The sequence below is a fragment of the Lynx canadensis genome, chromosome A1, assembly GCF_007474595.2.
Source record: "Lynx canadensis isolate LIC74 chromosome A1, mLynCan4.pri.v2, whole genome shotgun sequence".
NCBI lineage: Eukaryota > Metazoa > Chordata > Mammalia > Carnivora > Felidae > Lynx > Lynx canadensis.
Genome location: NC_044303.2, coordinates 158,918,642 through 158,936,061, shown reverse-complemented (window position 1 = coordinate 158,936,061; position 17,420 = coordinate 158,918,642). Strand labels below are relative to the sequence as shown.

General features: G+C 37.0%; 1 protein-coding gene across 22 annotated transcripts in view; it reads right to left on the bottom strand.

Annotated features, from left to right (window-relative positions):
• Nucleotides 1-324: 324 nt before the first annotated feature.
• Nucleotides 325-17,420, bottom strand: part of CAST (calpastatin) — a 107,157-nt gene continuing 90,061 nt past the window's right edge. For 17 of the 22 annotated variants that reach the window (XM_030325349.1, XM_030325393.1, XM_030325426.1 and 14 more), the window contains 8 exons: nucleotides 12,013-12,108; nucleotides 10,219-10,326; nucleotides 8,836-8,928; nucleotides 7,325-7,369; nucleotides 6,806-6,901; nucleotides 5,570-5,641; nucleotides 1,849-1,914; nucleotides 325-906 (listed from right to left, as the gene is read on the bottom strand). In XM_030325349.1, coding sequence (XP_030181209.1) covers nucleotides 1,864-1,914; nucleotides 5,570-5,641; nucleotides 6,806-6,901; nucleotides 7,325-7,369; nucleotides 8,836-8,928; nucleotides 10,219-10,326; nucleotides 12,013-12,108 — 561 coding nt within the window. In that variant the 3' untranslated portion in view covers nucleotides 325-906; nucleotides 1,849-1,863. The remainder of the gene's footprint in view (nucleotides 907-1,848; nucleotides 1,915-5,569; nucleotides 5,642-6,805; nucleotides 6,902-7,324; nucleotides 7,370-8,835; nucleotides 8,929-10,218; nucleotides 10,327-12,012; nucleotides 12,109-17,420) is intronic. The other 5 variants (XM_030325316.1, XM_030325319.1, XM_030325342.1 and 2 more) reach the window with 1 other exon arrangement.

Here is a 17,420-nt window from a genome sequence, read left to right as displayed (position 1 = left end):
TTAAAGTAGATGTTTTTATCTTTGGTAAACCTACCTTCCTTAAAGCCAGATGGTACACAGTGCACAGACTAAAGTGGCAATGGTCTAAGCAGATAATTGCTGCTCTGCTTATATGTAGCAAAATGGAAAGCATAGCTTAACACAGTAACCCAAGTGAGTTCAAGGCATATGAATATTCTAAGGATATTTTCTTATTTTTGGAGCTTGCTATGTGGTGACATATAGTCTGCATTTTGCTTTTCTGACTTGATTCTAGTCTTACTATGTTTTGTGCTGGCTCTAAGGTGTAGAAGTCCTAACCTCTGGCAAAAAAAGAGCACTGGGTGCAGCATGTCCTGGTCTGTCCAGGTTAATTTATTAGCAGCCCAAGAGGAGATATGTGCCCACTGTACAATATTTTATGTTTGACTTATAAACATTAACCCAAAGAAACATCAAATACAGTTCTAAAGCCCAAGAGGAGATGGGTAATGAGAAATCAGAACATTAAACACGTTCAAAGCATTGTTTTCCAAATGCTAACAATAAAAGAAGTAAGTGCAAATGGAAAATACTAATGAGATTTACAGGCACTGTGTGTAGAATGTGCAAAAGTCTGCAAAGGTTTTTCCTTTTATATGTTGTTTTAAGAAACTATCAAATATATCTCTTAGAAATATAGAGTTCCCGTCTCTCCCAACTGAAGGCAATTTTTAAAAATTCAAAGTTTATCAATACTCAGTACAGTTACACAGATGAACCAGACAAATTCATTTTCTTTCTGAGAAAAGAATAACCAATGTGTAGGATGTCAAGAGTCAACAAATAACACTGTCTAGAAACCACCCAGAAAAATTTTCTGTTGTTCAAAGCCTTTTGTCCTTCAAAAGTCACCATTCACCAGCTGAAGATTGTATAGGCAGATACCTTGAAAAATTCAAAGAAAAGAAATCCAGTGAATAATACATAATTTTCTTGTTATAGGCATAGTAAATGTAACATTTACTAATAATGCTATGTAACAGATAGCAACAAGGAATCTCCTATGAGTAAACATGAAAATGATTTTAGAAAATTCTAGAATTTAGAAAACAGAAAACTTTAACTTGGGGAAAAATCTTTGGAACAGTTCTAATGAGTATACCTCCCTTGTTATCCGAAACAAAAGTAGACCGTGGTGAGAGAGAGTAACCCAATCTAACCTACATTTTTATTTTCTTTAGGATTTGGTCAGCCAGTGGTCATAAGCTTTAATGGCTTAGATTAACACCTATTCTTATATATAGGAAACATATAAGAAATAGAAGGGCTCTCAAGGTACATCTCCTGATTGCCTTATCCAAACAAGTTCTTCAGTCACCATCAGAATTAAATAAAGTACTTGACTTTTGCAAAACTAAGATGAACAAAAGTGGTCAATCATTTCCTTTGCTTTTGTTTCAAAAAAAACCCTGTAGTTTCCTCTAGACATAAGAGGTACTTGTGTTCCCCTCACCCATGTGTTGGTATTTTGGTAATATCAGTATCATAAGGACATTTCACTGTATGATGTAACAGGCTAACTGGGTAACCTGCAGTCACAAGCATCTGGGTTTCAAAGAGTCGACTAGACTTAGGTGGTCATTTTTAAGAGCCTAGTCTGATATATTAAAGAGCTCTTAATTATAAGATTACTGTTTTTAAACATTCCAGGAGCATATTATTCCATTTATTGCTTTTCGGTGAATTAACCTATTGACAATGCTATGTGCATTTTATGCCAATAGTATGAAAAGAACATGAATAAGAAGTGGGTTTAGTTTCCCTTGCCTATGAACAGGTCTGTAACAAGGTCCAGTTGTCTTCATTTACAACAAACCCTGAACTTACCAAATAGTGTGAACTTTAACTTGTATTTTTTTCATCAGCTTTTAGCTTGGAAGTTTCATCCTTTGCCTAAAAGGGAAAGCAGAACCATTACTGAACCCCTCCTTTCCTGGATTAAGTATCAAAAAGCAGATCAATCATAAGATTCTTATGAGTAGATGGGCTTTTCAAAATTAAAGGGTCAAAAGATGACAAAATGGAGGAAAATTAAATGGGCCTTTCTAAGGATTTTTCATTTAGCCCAAACTATGAACTGTTGACCTTCAAGTTTGTAAACTAAAAATAACCTTAGGTGATTTTAAATTTTTTACTCTCATTTTTTTTTTTTTTTGAAGGCTAGGGTTAATTGAAGAAGAACACAGGTATTATTGGATGGTATTCATTCATTTTACAGTGATTGCTTCTCTCTTAATTGGGGGCACTGCTAAATATGGAGTTATTAAACTTCGTTTTGACCATGTACTTTGTATAACTGAAATTAAATATGTGTTTGCTTATTTAACCTATTTGAGATGTAAGTTCATGAGCAGCTAATCATCAATCTGGTTTCCTATATCTTTTATGGGTTTCACTTTTTTTTGAGGTTATAAATTGACATATAAGCTGAATTTACACTTTAACATTATTCTAAATTTTACTATGTATTTGCCTTTCCAGTGAGATTTGTACTTTCGTAAGTTTCCTGTTACTAATTAGCAACCTTTATTTTCAGCTTGAAGAAGTTGCTTTCACATTTCTTGTAAGGCTGGTTTAGTGCTGATGAACTCCTTTAGCTTTTCCTCATCTGGAAAACTTGCTCTCCTTTTATTCTGAATGACAGCTTTGTTAGGTAGAGCATTCTTCATTGAAGTTTTTTTATTTCAGCACTTTGAACAGGTCCTGCTACTCCCTCAGGCCTGCACAGTTTCTGCTGACAATCTGCTGATAGAGACCACTGGTTTTCTTTTGCTGTGTGGAAGATTCTCTCGTCTTTAACTTGGGATTTTTAAATTACAATGTTACTTGGTGTAGGTGTCTTTAGATTCATCTTTTGGGGGGATCTTATGGGCTTCCTGGATCTGAATTTGTTTCCTTTCCCAGGTTAGGGAAGGTTTCAGCCATCATTTCAAGTAAGTCTGCTGCCCCTTTCTTTACCTCTTTTTCACCTGGGACCCCTATACTGTTAATGTTTGCCCATATGATGTTGTCCTAGAAGTCCTTCAACCTATCTTCACTTTTTTTTTTCCATTCTTTTTTCTTTTTACTGTTATGATTGGATGAGTTCCACTGCTGTCTTTATGTTCACTAATCCTTTCTTATGCTTCACCGACTGTTCAATTTTTCAGTTCACATATTGTATTCTTTGGCTCTGTGACTTTTCTTTGGTGCTTTGTCATTACTCTCATCTCTTAAGTTTTCACTGTGTTCATCCACTCCTCTCCCAAATTTTGTGACCATCTTTGTAATAACTATTATGTTGACTGCTTCATCAGGTAAATCATTTAGCTCCATTCTGTTAAGGGTGTTTTTGTTTTTCCTGAGGTTTGATCTTTTATTTGGAACCTATTCATCTATGCTTCCATTTTCCTTAACTCTGTATTGGTTTCTATGCCTTAAATAGACACCTCTCCTAGTCTCGCAGGAATGTCCCCACGTAGGAGATAAACCCTTTTGTTCAACCCTGCTGTAGCTCTTGGATGTCTCTCAAACCTCTGTGATAGGCTGCTTGGACAATTTTATTTTTAGTGGCTCCTAGTATTTGAGGGTGTGCCAAGATCTGTCAAGGTCACAAAAGGGAGTATCTCTGTCAGCACCTAGATTGAAGCCGATTAGAAGCCAATTCCTTACATAGAACTCTTTAAACAATGCACACATATACAGGCTGGTGAAACCACAAACTAAGTCCTGCTGACTGCCAGAGCCCAGTCATCTAGAGGGGTCCCTTGGGTGACAGTCACAAAAACTGGGTTTTCAGATGAGTGTATTAAACTGCTTTCCAGGAGATGCTGATGACCTGAAGTGAGGAAGAGGGAGACGGGAAAGATGGTGTCCACCAGCCTCTGTCCTAGAAAGTATTTAAGCAGGCCCCTAGGTGAGTGTTAAATAAGATGCCTGATCCTCAGAGGCCAATGCATAACATAAGCCATTACACCTTTCACAGAAATTCTGGGTGCTTTTCAATTGGTTGGACTCTGGAGCAGGTGTGTCTGTGGTCTCAAGCCCTTTAAGAATAGTTCTCAGATCACTAAAGCCTTGTGGGTTTTGTGGACACAAGCCCTATTGGTTTTCAAAGCTAGATATTTGTGGGATTCTCTCTGATGCAGGTCTTAAAAGGTAGGATGCCAAATATGGGGTTTAAACTCTTTGCTCCTCAGGAAGAAGCTATGGGGTTTGAGTTACCTTTTGATTATGGGTCATGGTGCCTACAGTTGGGTTTACAGTGAGATTGTGTTCCTGTCCCCACATTGCTTCCATTTGGGCTGCTCTCATCTGCTAGGTAAGTAAGTCACCCTGTAACTTTTTTAAGATTTTATTTTTAAGTAATCATTACATCCAAGGTGGAGCTCAAACTCACAAACCCAAGATCAACAGTCACATGCTTCACTGACTGAGGCAGCCAGGTGCCTCTGGACACTGTAACTTCTCTTCATTAGTCTTACTACATAATTTTTCAAGTTGCTCTAGAAAGTAGAACTAATAGTTCTCCCTCCAGGTGGCATCTAATGAAAATTCTGGATATAAAAACCCTAAGGTCTTCTCCAATTTTGTATACTGCTTCTGTGTTCTAAAATTTATACAAACCACATTCCCTGGTGTTACCCTCCCCTCCCCACAATGAATTTGCTATGACTTTTATAGTGAATCATATATCATAATAAGTTGTTGACTTTTTTTCTTAATGGTATATAAAGTAATTGTTTAGTTTATAACTGGCCATTTAGATTTGGTAAAATACAGTATATGAATCTGTCTTGCCAATGTGTTATCCACAAGTAGAAAATGTGCAGTAGGCAATTTCAAGTAGTGGTATGAGTCTTTGGAGAGGAGAAGGTGCAAAAAAAAATTCACCCTTCCCAATATTTGCTATAGGTGTTTGAAGGTTGGTGAAGGGATGGAAGGAATGGGACTATAGGCAGAAGGGCTTCTAAGTTTGAGAATTGCTTTTAAAATGGCAAAAGAACTGGAATATGTTTACAATACAAAGGAAAAGTAGATTAAAAGGTTGAAGATACTAGAGAGAGGTGATTATTGACCCCTCAGAAAGAAGGGCCAAATCAGGGCAAGCGGGGGAGAGGATTTGTCTTTGGGTAGGTGGGAAGGGACCTTAGGGATTTTGTGCAAGGTGGCCTCATTTTTCTCTCTAAAGTTGAAGGCAAGGCTATCTGCAGACAGTGGTGGGAAGTGGCTGAACGAGGGTTTTGGGAGGGGAGGGATCCTACCCTGATTATCGGCTAGCACAGATGGCTGGTATCACAAACTGTACAATTACGGTGGGGTCTTCCATAGTTTGTGTGATAAAGGGGGAAATGCAAGAAACTTGAATTGTGTTAAGAATGATCATTTAGATTTCTAAAGTCCCACATACTTTTATAAAGTAAGTTCCTATTTTAATATCAACTTCTTTACCAAGATATGCTACAGGATAGATAGTGCTTAAACTATTATTTTATTCTAAATAGATTCCAGTTAGAAACTAAATTGACTGAAAGGATAAATCCCACTCCATGTATTTAGTGCTTTTTACCTTTGCAGAATCCTTTGCTTTACCCCCATTCTTGGGTGCTTTGGAGCTGGGAGCAGTTGTCTTGACTTTGTCCTAAAGCAAAGGAAACGTCATAAGGTTATTGTTATCATCAGTCCCTCTAACAGTTAACTCTGGGCTGCAATCAAATCAAGTGTAATTAAAAAATGGAAAACTTTGAATATACATAGAAGTGTTTAAGTTGGGAAGTAAAAACGCTTAAAAATACAGTGGAAAATGTGGGTCACAGTGATGTTCTGCCAATTTCCATGAGGAATTTTGGTCATCAAAACAGAGCTTGCTTCTATCAGGACTAGGTTTTATGTGCCAATAGAGCAAGAATGAGATACTGTTTTCAGTGTTATGGAAAACAACTTTAACAATGAAATCATTAGAGAAAGTTCCATTCACCAAAAGGCATTATTTATCCAGGAATGAGAAATAGGATGCTGAGGTGGTCTAGAAATTAAATCACCCAATATGGGGAGGACTGAAAATTCAGTGATGGGGAGAGGTGTTTAATAAGAGCAAAACAACAGCAAACAGATCTGTAGTTACCAATTCTTCTGAAAATAACAATGAAGGGCATTAATTCACTTTTCCTTCTATTTGACTTAGATATGCCACACACCTGTTGTACTACGTATTTTTCTCATTCATCTTTAATCACATGTTTTGAGTACCTGCTGTGTCCCAGGAATTTTGCTAATGCTGACCACGGCTGCTTTGTAAAGTGCACAGCTCACTGGTACAAATACACAGGCAAAGACCTTCCCCCCCAGGTGCAGGAGAGCATGGAGGAGAGGCCCCTGACCTTGGCCTGGGAAGGGAGAAGCAGTAAGAGCTAATGCTTGAACTGGGTCCAGAGGGAGGGAGTCAGCCAGCTGGGCAGGGTAGAAAGGAGAGGGAATCCCAGAGGGCAACAGCCATGAGAAGGTACAGTGCAGGGAGGGACTGCTCTCATTTTAAATGAACACAAACAAAAATAAATAAACGAACACAGACAAAGCATTAGTGTCGAACTCATTAGTGTGGAAATCAAACATGGTGGCTATGGAGATTATAGAGCAACATAGAAAACATTTACGAAATAATATTGAGAATGTTTTACATATGCACTTGAATTACTACTATATTAAACAGATACATATGGAAAAAGATGGCATCATTGAATTCATTATGTAGCCTACAACTCTATGTATTCACACAAAGAAAGGCCATATTAAAGTAGCATAGTACCTTCTCTGCTGTCTTCTCTGAGGTTTCTGTGGGTGTAGGACAGCTGTCAAAATCACCTGAGAGGGCATCGATGGGGTCTTTGTCAGCTGCAGATTTCTGAGATATTAACAGAAATAACCATCAGTGAAGGAGCACAAGGCAAAAATACCATAAGGGACATTTTTCCACATCACTAAAAATATTAAAAGAAAAAGGAAACCTTGCTGGCATTCTTTTCCTAAGAAACTAATGTACAATAAAGGAGATATTAAAACATGAAAATCCTTACACATTTACTTTCTCCTCTTTTATACATGTTTGCTTAGTATTCTGAGCCTCAATTTTTCTATCTGAAACATGGAACTGTGAGGGCTAACCAAGAGAAATCACACACACCCATTCATACATGTATGTCTTCACATCATTCCAAGCACAGGGTAGCCATTCAATAAATTTCAGATTTCTAAAATGTAAACTAAAGTTCAGCTAGAGTGAAAAAAAAAACCTTTCCTTATAGGAATATGCTGCTATGATATTTACCTTTGAGTCCTTGGGTTGCTGTGTAGGTGGCTTTACGGGTTTGCCCTTAAAAATAAGGCAGGTTATTGGTTAAACATAGATCTTAGTAAAAGTTTACTTAGGTGCAGCCAGTAATTGTAAAATCTATTGTCTAGTGATCTGAGATACAACAGAGTATTGCTTTGCAGTAACTGATAAACCTCAAGAAAGAGTCTGGTTGTGGAAGAGAAGGGAAGGAAACAATTATTAAGGAACTTTCTGCCATCATATGTTAAAATGCTACTTAGAATATTATTAAAAATAACCTGTGTTTTTCTTTCTTATTTATAAAAGATTACACTTTGGAATGATTTGAGGGGCTGGAATGGCATATAGAGATTTTTTTTTTCCAGGATTACAAGTACAACTCAGCAGGGACTTTACCCATCTACAAAGGCAAGGGTTTTAATACCTTTCCCACAGAATACAAGCAGGGTAAGGCAGTATTAGCAAGGCAGGGAGGCTTCTAGCACGATGCAGAATTGCTATCTTCGGGAATACTGAATGCAAGCAAGGAGAATGGATTTCTGTAATAAGAGACACTGAAGGTAACACTCTTCAAACCAGGGCATCCTCAAACCCACCAAATGAATCAGTATAGAAAGAGAAGGATGTAACCTGGGCTTCCTTGTTTCTCTTTGAACAGGCCTGGAAAGGTTCTTCGTCATATAACTGACTTGCAATGAGGAGCCAAAAGGGAAGGATACAGGCCCAGCTGACCTAAGAAAATCTGGCTTTATGTTAGAAACAGAAGGCCAACGGCTTCTTTTTTTTCTGATTTTTTTTTTTTTAATATCTATTTATTATTTTGAGAGAGAGACTGAATGTAAGCAGGGGAGGGACAGAGAGAGAGGGAGACACAGAATCCGAAGCAGGCTCCAGGCTCTGAGCTGTCAGCACAGAGCCCGATACGGGGCTGGAACCCATGGACCAAGAGATCATGACCTGAACCACCCAGGCACCCCAAAAACTTGATAGAGCATATCTAGATATAGAAATAGGACTTGTGGTGGGGAATATAGTATTGCCTGTCCTTACTCTGAATAGTGCTGGTGGTAGTGTAGAGGAAGACCCCAAGTCATGGAAGGGCCTTATTTATCTGCCCTATTAAATCAGTCCAGTACCAGCTGAAGTCAGACGCTCAACCGACTGAGCCACCCAGGCACCCCACAACTATCATTTTTATAGCGTTTTCTTGCAAAGAAAATTCATCTGTGTACTGCCCTGGAATCACTGTTCAGCACTGGTGAGTGACTGAACATTATTCATCTCTATGCCACAGCACCCAGCACAGTGAACATCATATGGTATTGGTTCAGATGAATATTCAACAGAATTCTAGACAACCTGTTCATCAGAAACACATTAAAAGCACTCAGTTGTGTTACAATTTTATGCTATTGTTAAAGTGCACCTCCTATTCATTTCAACTGATATCTGAATTTAAGAAGGTTTGTGATATATATCCAACCTAGACATTTGCCTTCATTTACCTCATCATCATTATCCAGGAGGTGTCTATATTCAGGGGGGATGGTGTCATCTCTTTCTCCCAGCTTGTCTCTATGTTCAGCTTTAGCTTTTTCCTGCAAACATGGAATAGATACAATATTTTCTCCTTCACTTACACAACACTTGTAGCACTCAGTGTTTATTGTACTTTACTGAGGCAAAACAGAATTTTTATTTTCCAAGTAACAACAAAACGGATGACTTCAACAGACTTCAACAATAGTTGATGGAAAACAAAGTAAACTCAGGTGCTTCTCTAGGTCAATCCACACCTAGATTGTGTGAGTTTCTACCTTGTATTTTAAAATAAATGATGAAATATTTATCCTTAGAAACGATGAAAAGAGATAAAGCCCAATGGTATAAACTATCTTTTGTCTTTATGTGAATTTCACTTTTTAAATAAAAAGATCAAGTCTTCGGACCTTGATATTTAGAGGTAAAATACTTACAACTTGGACATGCATGAGCAAACCTTGAGGGGCCAGCACAAGCAGCAAATGGCATAGCAGGGAGTACCTTTAACCCTCCCCGAATCCTCACCTGACTGGGGCATGTCTGGAACTGGTTCAGTGACATTCACTCCCCACCACCCCCCAGCCACCAGTAGGAGAGAACAGGCTTTATTTTTCTGCATCATTATCATTTCATTTTTCAAATACAGGTGAAGTTCACATCAATATTCCTGTAACACTGGTGGAATTAAGACTTCAGGATCCTTTGAAATGCCCTGGGACATTCTGGGACATGGATTTGGGTGGCTAGTTACTTCCAGATTTCAAGGTGAAGGGGTCATTTAGTACTGTATATTGTTAGGCAGGAATAAGCATTTACTCTTGTTCTAGAAGGTGGGTGGGGCTAACAGTGTGTGCCTTGCTGACATGCCTCTCCACAGTGCTTACTCCTGGCTTAGTGCTTCATTTGGGGGTTTGCATGCAGTGTTAATGGTGGCTCAGGAGGCTGATAGGGAAAACTCTGGCAATTAGGGGACCTCTGCCCTTACATGGACCAAATAGGTCATCCTAAAAATGCCATACACCTGATATATACTTATTACCAGATAAAACTAAGAAAAGTTAATGTGGGAAGAGAATGAAATTAAAGTAGAGCGGCACTTCTCCATCATAACTAAGTGTGGTCTTGCTAAGAGGAATGTGCCTGAACCTGTGCACTCACATAGTCCTCACTGAGGAAATAAATACAACAGACTATAGAGAAGGAAAAATGAGACTTAAGTCATTCAACTGTTCACTGAAATGCCAGATTTTTGTTTGTTTGTTTGTTTTTCCTTTTATGTGCAGTGTAGGATATTCTATGCTTTAAACTTTAAATTTCACTTATTAGTATATACATATTTTTTTTACCTTGACCTTATCCTCTATTGGTTTGTTCTCGTCTGGATCAGGCTGCCTTTGTCCTAGACTGTCAGAAAGTTGATCCAAGGCATCGTCCAGTTCCTTGTTGTCGCCCTGCTAAAAAGTCAATCTGAATTAGTCACTGGCTAGCAAAATCAGGTCACCTACTGGAATGTGGGCCTGCCACAGCCAATAAGACCTCCATCAACTCATGAGACTTTGACCAAGGAGATGGGTAGAGTCGTGGAAGGTGGCCCTTGGGTAGAGCTCCTTCTCCCTAATCTCTCCTTCTCCACACTTCCACTTGAATCCCAGATGCCTTTTTCTTAAAAAAAAAAAAAAAAGGCTCCTCCAAAAAATAGGGGGTTCCCAGTCTGATTTGTTGGAAAATGTGCCTTATGATGCGTTCAGTGTATGCAACACAACTGGTGACAGTCTAATGTCCCTAGGAAAAAAAATACATGAATTACGGTAGCTTTTTTTAATCATTATTCACCTGTATTCATTTAAGTAAAGATAAAGATGTACACCTAGTTTGAGTGATATCTTTAGGTAAAACATGAACTGAAATTAGACTTTCCAATGGGAAAAGTGATGGGAAAGGTGTTCTAAAACATACTTGTGAAAGGCATACAGGCTTTGGATTGCAGATGTTGACCAATCGCCTCACCCAAGGCAGAACCCCTCACCTCAGGATTAGGAGCTGAAGCGTAACTGGCAGCCTGAATTAATAATGATTCTTCCTTTCTGTGCACAGGCACATTCATCATTGTGAACACACACACACACACATACATACACACACACACACACACACACACACACACACACACACACAGCATTTTACTGGTTTTAAGTGTTTCGTTGGAGCTCAGGATTATAGCTCTTAATGGAGGAGCTACCCACGGCTGAGTCTGGGCTTTGTCATTTGGGCCTCTGGATATTTTCAGATGATCCTGAGACTGACCCAACGGGATGAAAATTCATTCAGAATCTAAGACTACAGCACTAAGTAAGCTTTGATGCTACATCAAAAGGAAAGTAAGCGTAGCTGACTTCACTAAAGCTACTTCCTCTCCATCTAGCAAATGAGGCACTTGTTCTCAACCAAAGGAGATGGGGATCTGGTTTAGGGCGATCTCTTTGATGTGCTGCAGTCTCCTCGCCTCGATAGTGTATAATTTGGTACTGCACAGAAAATTAATCAAGGAAGTCTGGGAAAGCTTTGGTCCCACAGCCTCGCCTCAGGACATGTAAATAATTAAAACAATATTGATGCTGAGGTTTTCGTATTGCTAACATGAAAAGGACAACGTTTTACTGGTGTGAATGAATGGGAGGAAAACTGCTCTTCCATGACATGCTTGAATTTTGGGGAGAAGCGGCTCGAACACTGAGCAATTCCATAGAATAAACTTGAGGTTAAATAATAGGTAGTATTTATAGCATGTGTCAGGAAAAATCTAAAGGAGGAGAAAATAATCTGGAAAGCTAAAGGATTTTTTTAAATCTAATAATTCAAATAAATGTGCAATGCACACTACTGCTCTTTCAATTCTAATAAAGTAGCAATAATATTAAGTTCCAGGGAAGTGTGTGAAATATTTCATAAACACTCTTTCATTTAATTATTTCAGATATACTGTCATCTCTCCAAATGGCTAGTCTTACACCTCTTCTAAAACAGAAAGTGCTTTATCTTCTCAACAATTTTGTTTATTTTCATTTACTCTAAGGCAAGGGTCCTATTTTCTTCCTTATTTTGTTGTTGCTGCTGCAAAAATATATTTCTATGTTGCTTACCACATGAGGGGGCGGGCCAGCAGAGTATGTGGTTGGAGCTGGGGTTTGGGAAACCACTTCAGAGATGGCAGCAGAAAGGTTAGCTTCTTCAAATTTCTTTAAAAAGAAAAAGAAAAAAAATTATTACATACAGTATATTACACAAAACTATGCCCGCAATGCCATTGCTTAAATACAGTGTTTAATACTTTATTATTGTTTATTCTCTTCATCCAAATGGATGCAAAGTAACACATAATCTTTTGGGGGGAAGAGACAGAATGTCAAGCAGGCTCCACATCCAGCACAGAGCCCACGATGAGACCATGACCTAAGCCAGAAATCAAGAGTCGGAAGCTTAACCCACTGAGCCACCCAGGTGCTCCTCAAAGTAACAAGTAATCTTAATTTTTATTCTATTTCCTCCTCCATAGTTGCAGTTTACATAATCTCCTGATTTCTATTCCTATTTATTATTCCAAATGTTCAAAAATCTCATAACGACTTAAGAGTTTCATGGTTTATTTACATGTTCTTTGGTGTACATTTAGGTTGTTTGCAATTTCTCAGCTTTCTTCTTTGTTAATTACTCTGTAGGAGTTCTACCAGTGGTTCTTTTTCTGGTGCTGCCTACATTCCACCAGACTGCCCCCTCCACAGTTGCTAGAAAGTCATAAAGCTAAAAGCAATGAATTAAGCATGCTTGTTTTCCATGGCCTTCCTTGCCTCAATTAGATATTTGTTACATATTTTTAATTTTGATATGAGATGGATAATGATGTACAAATGTTGCTTTATACTTGTTAATATGGTGTGAGGTTTGTTTTATTATTTTTTCTTAATGTTAAATAGCATATTATTCCAGAATCTTTCTGAGATTATGATTCATTCTCCTTTTAAAAATATACTAAATCTTTTATGTTCATTTCTTGATTTTTCCCATTAAATTACAGCTTTGTTTTCTGATGCAGAATTGAATTGATCATTATCATGTAAATCAATCCCTGCATTTAGTTGGGTTAATCTTTCCTAGAAATATTGAAAAATGGTTTTCAGTATTTTTTCATGTTTTTATGTCTTTGCTTTTCAAACATATTTTAGAATAATTTTACTGGGCTATACAAAGCACCTTATTGCTATTTTAATTTAAAAAATAACTTATAAGTTGACTAGAAAGAATTGTCATGACTCTTTTCAGACAGTGAGTCAGACTGTCTTAGATATTTTAATTTTTTCATATTCTAACTTTTCTGTTCATTTCTTGTATTGCTCTTTTCATGTCTGACATCTCATTTTAATCGTATTTTCTAATCTGTTACTGATGTACACAGCATACACAATGTTAACTACATATGTGCTCTCTACAACTAGGAATATCTGCAAATACACAAATGTTCCTTTTTAATACTTGTCATTTCTTTTTCATGTGTTGTTAATGATTGTTCATACAACATTAAGCAGAAAAGATAACAGGATTTTTTATACTGTGTTTTTAAAGGAAATGCTTCTAGCTTAACTCCAAAATTTGATTCTTGAAATTAAATAGATACTCTTTAATACATTAAGGGATTGTCTACTTTTGAAAGGTGACATTTGAAATACATCTTCTGTATGGATGTAATTGATTATTCTTATTTGATACACTACTATGCTATATAAATTCTAATATTAAATAAATATTTAATTTCTGACTGATAATTATTCCTTTAATAATTGTATATTATCTTTGTTAAACATTATACATCTACAGATTTAAGTGACTTTAGTTAACAATGCTATATTGATCAAGTTTTAAGATTAGGACCATCATTATTTGTAGAAGCAACTATGTAAGCCATATTTTTGAAGATATGGTTATGTCACATGAGACCAACTGCTGTTAAACACTTAAGAGTCAATTTTAAACTTCTCTTGGAAGCAAAGTTTGAAAACAGTTCTATTGTCTTCAGTTTTTCTTTTGCTTAGATTCTATGAATTGTGTTTTACATTTTGTTTTAAAAAACTATTGTACATATTGGTTTTTGATCATTTAAATTTAAAATTTTAATTTTACTGGTAACTTTTCTCTTATTTCTGCCAATGTTTTATAAAATGTTAGTCATTCATAAAAACCAACTGTTGGCTATAAATGATTAATTTGATTCTTACATTGATTTATGCTATTTTAATAAGATTTTTTTTTCTTTTACATTTGTTGGTATCTTAAAAAATTTTAGTTATTTCAAATCAAGCAACTATGAGCCATTTTAGTCTCAGGCTGCTATTTTGTTTTTTTCTTTTTTCTTTTATTTAATTTTAAATTTATTTATTTAAATTCAAGTTAGTTAACATACACTTAACTGGTTTCAGGACTACAACCCAGTGACTCATCAGTTACATATGTGCTCATCCCAACAATGGCCCTCCTTAATGCCCATCACCCATTTAGCCCATCCCCCCCCCCCAACCTCCCCTCTAACAACCCTCAGTTTGTTCTCTGTGTTTAAGAATCACATATAGTTTGCCTACCTCTTTGTTTTTATCTTATTTTACTTTTCCTTCCCTTCCCCAATGTTCATCTGTTTTGTTTCTTAAATTCCACATACGAGTGAAATCATGTGATTTGTCTTTCTCTAATTTTGCTTAGCATAATACACTCTAGTTCCATCCATGTTGTTGCAAACAGCAAGATTTCATTCTTTCTGATGACTGAGTTATATTCCATTGAATACATACACTACCTCTTCTTTATCCATTCATTAGTCAGTGGACATTTGTGCTCATTCCATAATTTGGCTATTGTTGATTGTCTTGCTATAAACACTGGGGTGCATGTGCCCCTCCGAATCATCATTTTTGTATCCTTTAAGTAAATACCTAGTAGTGGAACTCCTGGATTGTAGGGTAATTCTATTTTTAATTTTTTGAGGAACCTCCATGCTGTCTTCCAGAGCGGCTGCACCAGTTTGCATTCCCACCAACAGTGCAAGAGGGTTCCCCTTTCTCCACATCCTTGCCAACATCTGTTGTTTCTGGAGTTAATTTTAGCCATTCTGACAGGTGTGAAATGGTATCTCACTGTGGTTTTGATTTGTATTTCTCTGTTGATGAGTGATGTTGGGTATCTTTTCATGTGTCTGTTAGCCATCTGGATGTTTTCTTCGGAAAAGTGTCTATTCATGTCTTCTGCCCATTTCTTTACTGGATTGTTTGGGGGGGTGATAAGTTTGATAAGTTCTTTATAGACTTTCCATACTAACCCTTATCTGATATGTCATTTGCAAATATCTTCTCCCATTCCATCAGTTGCCTTTTAGTTTTGCTGATTGTTTCCTTCGCTGTGCAGAAGCTTTTTATCTTGATGAGATCCCAATAGTTCATTTTTGCTTTTGTTTTCCTTGCCTCTGTAGACATGTCTAGTAAGAAGCTGCTGCAGCTGAGGTCAAAGTGGTTGCTGTCTGTTTTCTCCTGTAGAATTTTGGTGGTTTCCTGTCTCACATTTAGGTCTTTTATCCATTTGGAATTTATTTTTGTGAGTGGTGTAAGAAAGTGGTCCACTTTCATTCTTCTGCATGTCACTGTCCAGTTTTCCCAGCACCATTTGCTGAAGAGACATTTTTCCATTGGATACTCTTTCCTGCTTTGTCAAAGACCAGTTGGCTATACCTGTGTGGGTCCATTTCTGGGTTCTCTATTCTGTTCCACTGATGTATGTGTCTGTTTTTGTGCTAGTCCCATAATGTCTTGATGATTACAGCTTTGTAATCAGGCTGCTATTTTCATCTCCTACTTAACCTGCTTGCTACTTTCTTTTGGGTGGCTAGTTTATAATATCTTATTTAAATGTAAAATAATAGCTTATTTATAATAATAGTTTTATAATAGCTTAAATTTGAAATTTAAAACCCAATAAACATTTGGTTAGATTTCTCTTCCTCTATTATTAAGACATTTATGATAATAAATGTATCTCATGAATGCTGGTTTGGTTGCTTATCGAATTTTTTTTAATATATTTATTTTAAATGTTGTATTCTCTCATGTGTATGAGAGTGGGAGAAGGGCAGAGAGAGGGAGAGAGAGAATTTTAAATAGGCTCCTTGTCAGCACAGAGCCTGATGGGGGGTGGGTGGACTCGATCTCACGAATCATGAGATCATGACGTGAGCAGAAAATCAAGAGTCAGATAGATGCTTAAAAATTGAGCTATCCAGGTGCCCTGCTTATCAAAGATTTTGATTTGCAAATGTCTTATCCTTGATTTTTCAAATAGTCTATTCTGAATTTACTCCTTGATCTCACTGATAGTGGAATGTTTTTAAAATTCTCTTTTTAAGTAGAATTTCTACTTTATTGTGATCAAAGAACATGGTATGTACAGCAGGCACACCTTTATATTTGAAGATTAATTATGAGTCAGAATATGATGACTTTTCCTCCAAAGTTCTTGGGACTTTCCCCCAAATAATTTTCTACTTTGGCCATTTGACTTACTGTAATTGGTTATTTCTACTTTATTAACTACAGACACTAACAATTTTTCCCTTTGCGAGATTAATTTTCTAAGCTAGAATTTTTTTAAAAAAATGGTTGTTTTGGGGCACCTGATGGCTCAGTCGGCTAAGCATCCGACTTTGGCTCTGGTAATGATCTTGCAGTTTGTGGGTTCGAGCCCCAAGTCGGGCTCGGTGCTAAAAGCTTAGAGCCTGGAGCCTACTTTAGATTCTGTGTCTCCCTCTCTCTCTCTCTCTCAAAAAAAAAAAATAAACATAAAAAATGTTTATCTCTAGTCATGTCACTGCTATGCATCTTCTTGGGTGGGGATATAAAGGATATAAAGTCACTGTTACATTTTCTTTGAATTTCTAAAAGAAAAAAATCCTATAATAATAATAATACAGATGGTATAAGGAAGGGAATTAAGGCATTGGATCCCTCTAATTTGTTCTTATGTTTTGCATCACTGTAATGATAAGATTCCATATTCTGAGGATACTGCTCACTTTATATTCTTCCCTAAATTAGGACTCAAGAGCCTCTCTGTAATATAAGCTGTTTGTATGGAGGAGGAAGAGTGGAAGGTCATGGAATGGGGTGACTCAACTGCGTGGGCATGGTGTTTTCATAGGGGTATTACGAGGACTCTATTACTAACTGGTTAGTAATACCTTCTTTGACAGGCTTATTGCTTCACAGAGTCCAAAAACTTTGAGCAACTCCAACGAATCATTATTTCTTCTAGTTACTACTCATTCTGCTTCTCAACTAATGTATGTTCCGTGACACTGTCCACATAAGAACCTTGTAAACAGATAACCCCAATCCCACACACACAAAAAAGGTCTGGAGTTATTTAAGTGTGGGCACTCCAACAGACTTACATTTGCATATAAATAAGCCATAAAAATCCTGTAGTAGAGAAACCTGCTTACCATTACCCAACATTTCCT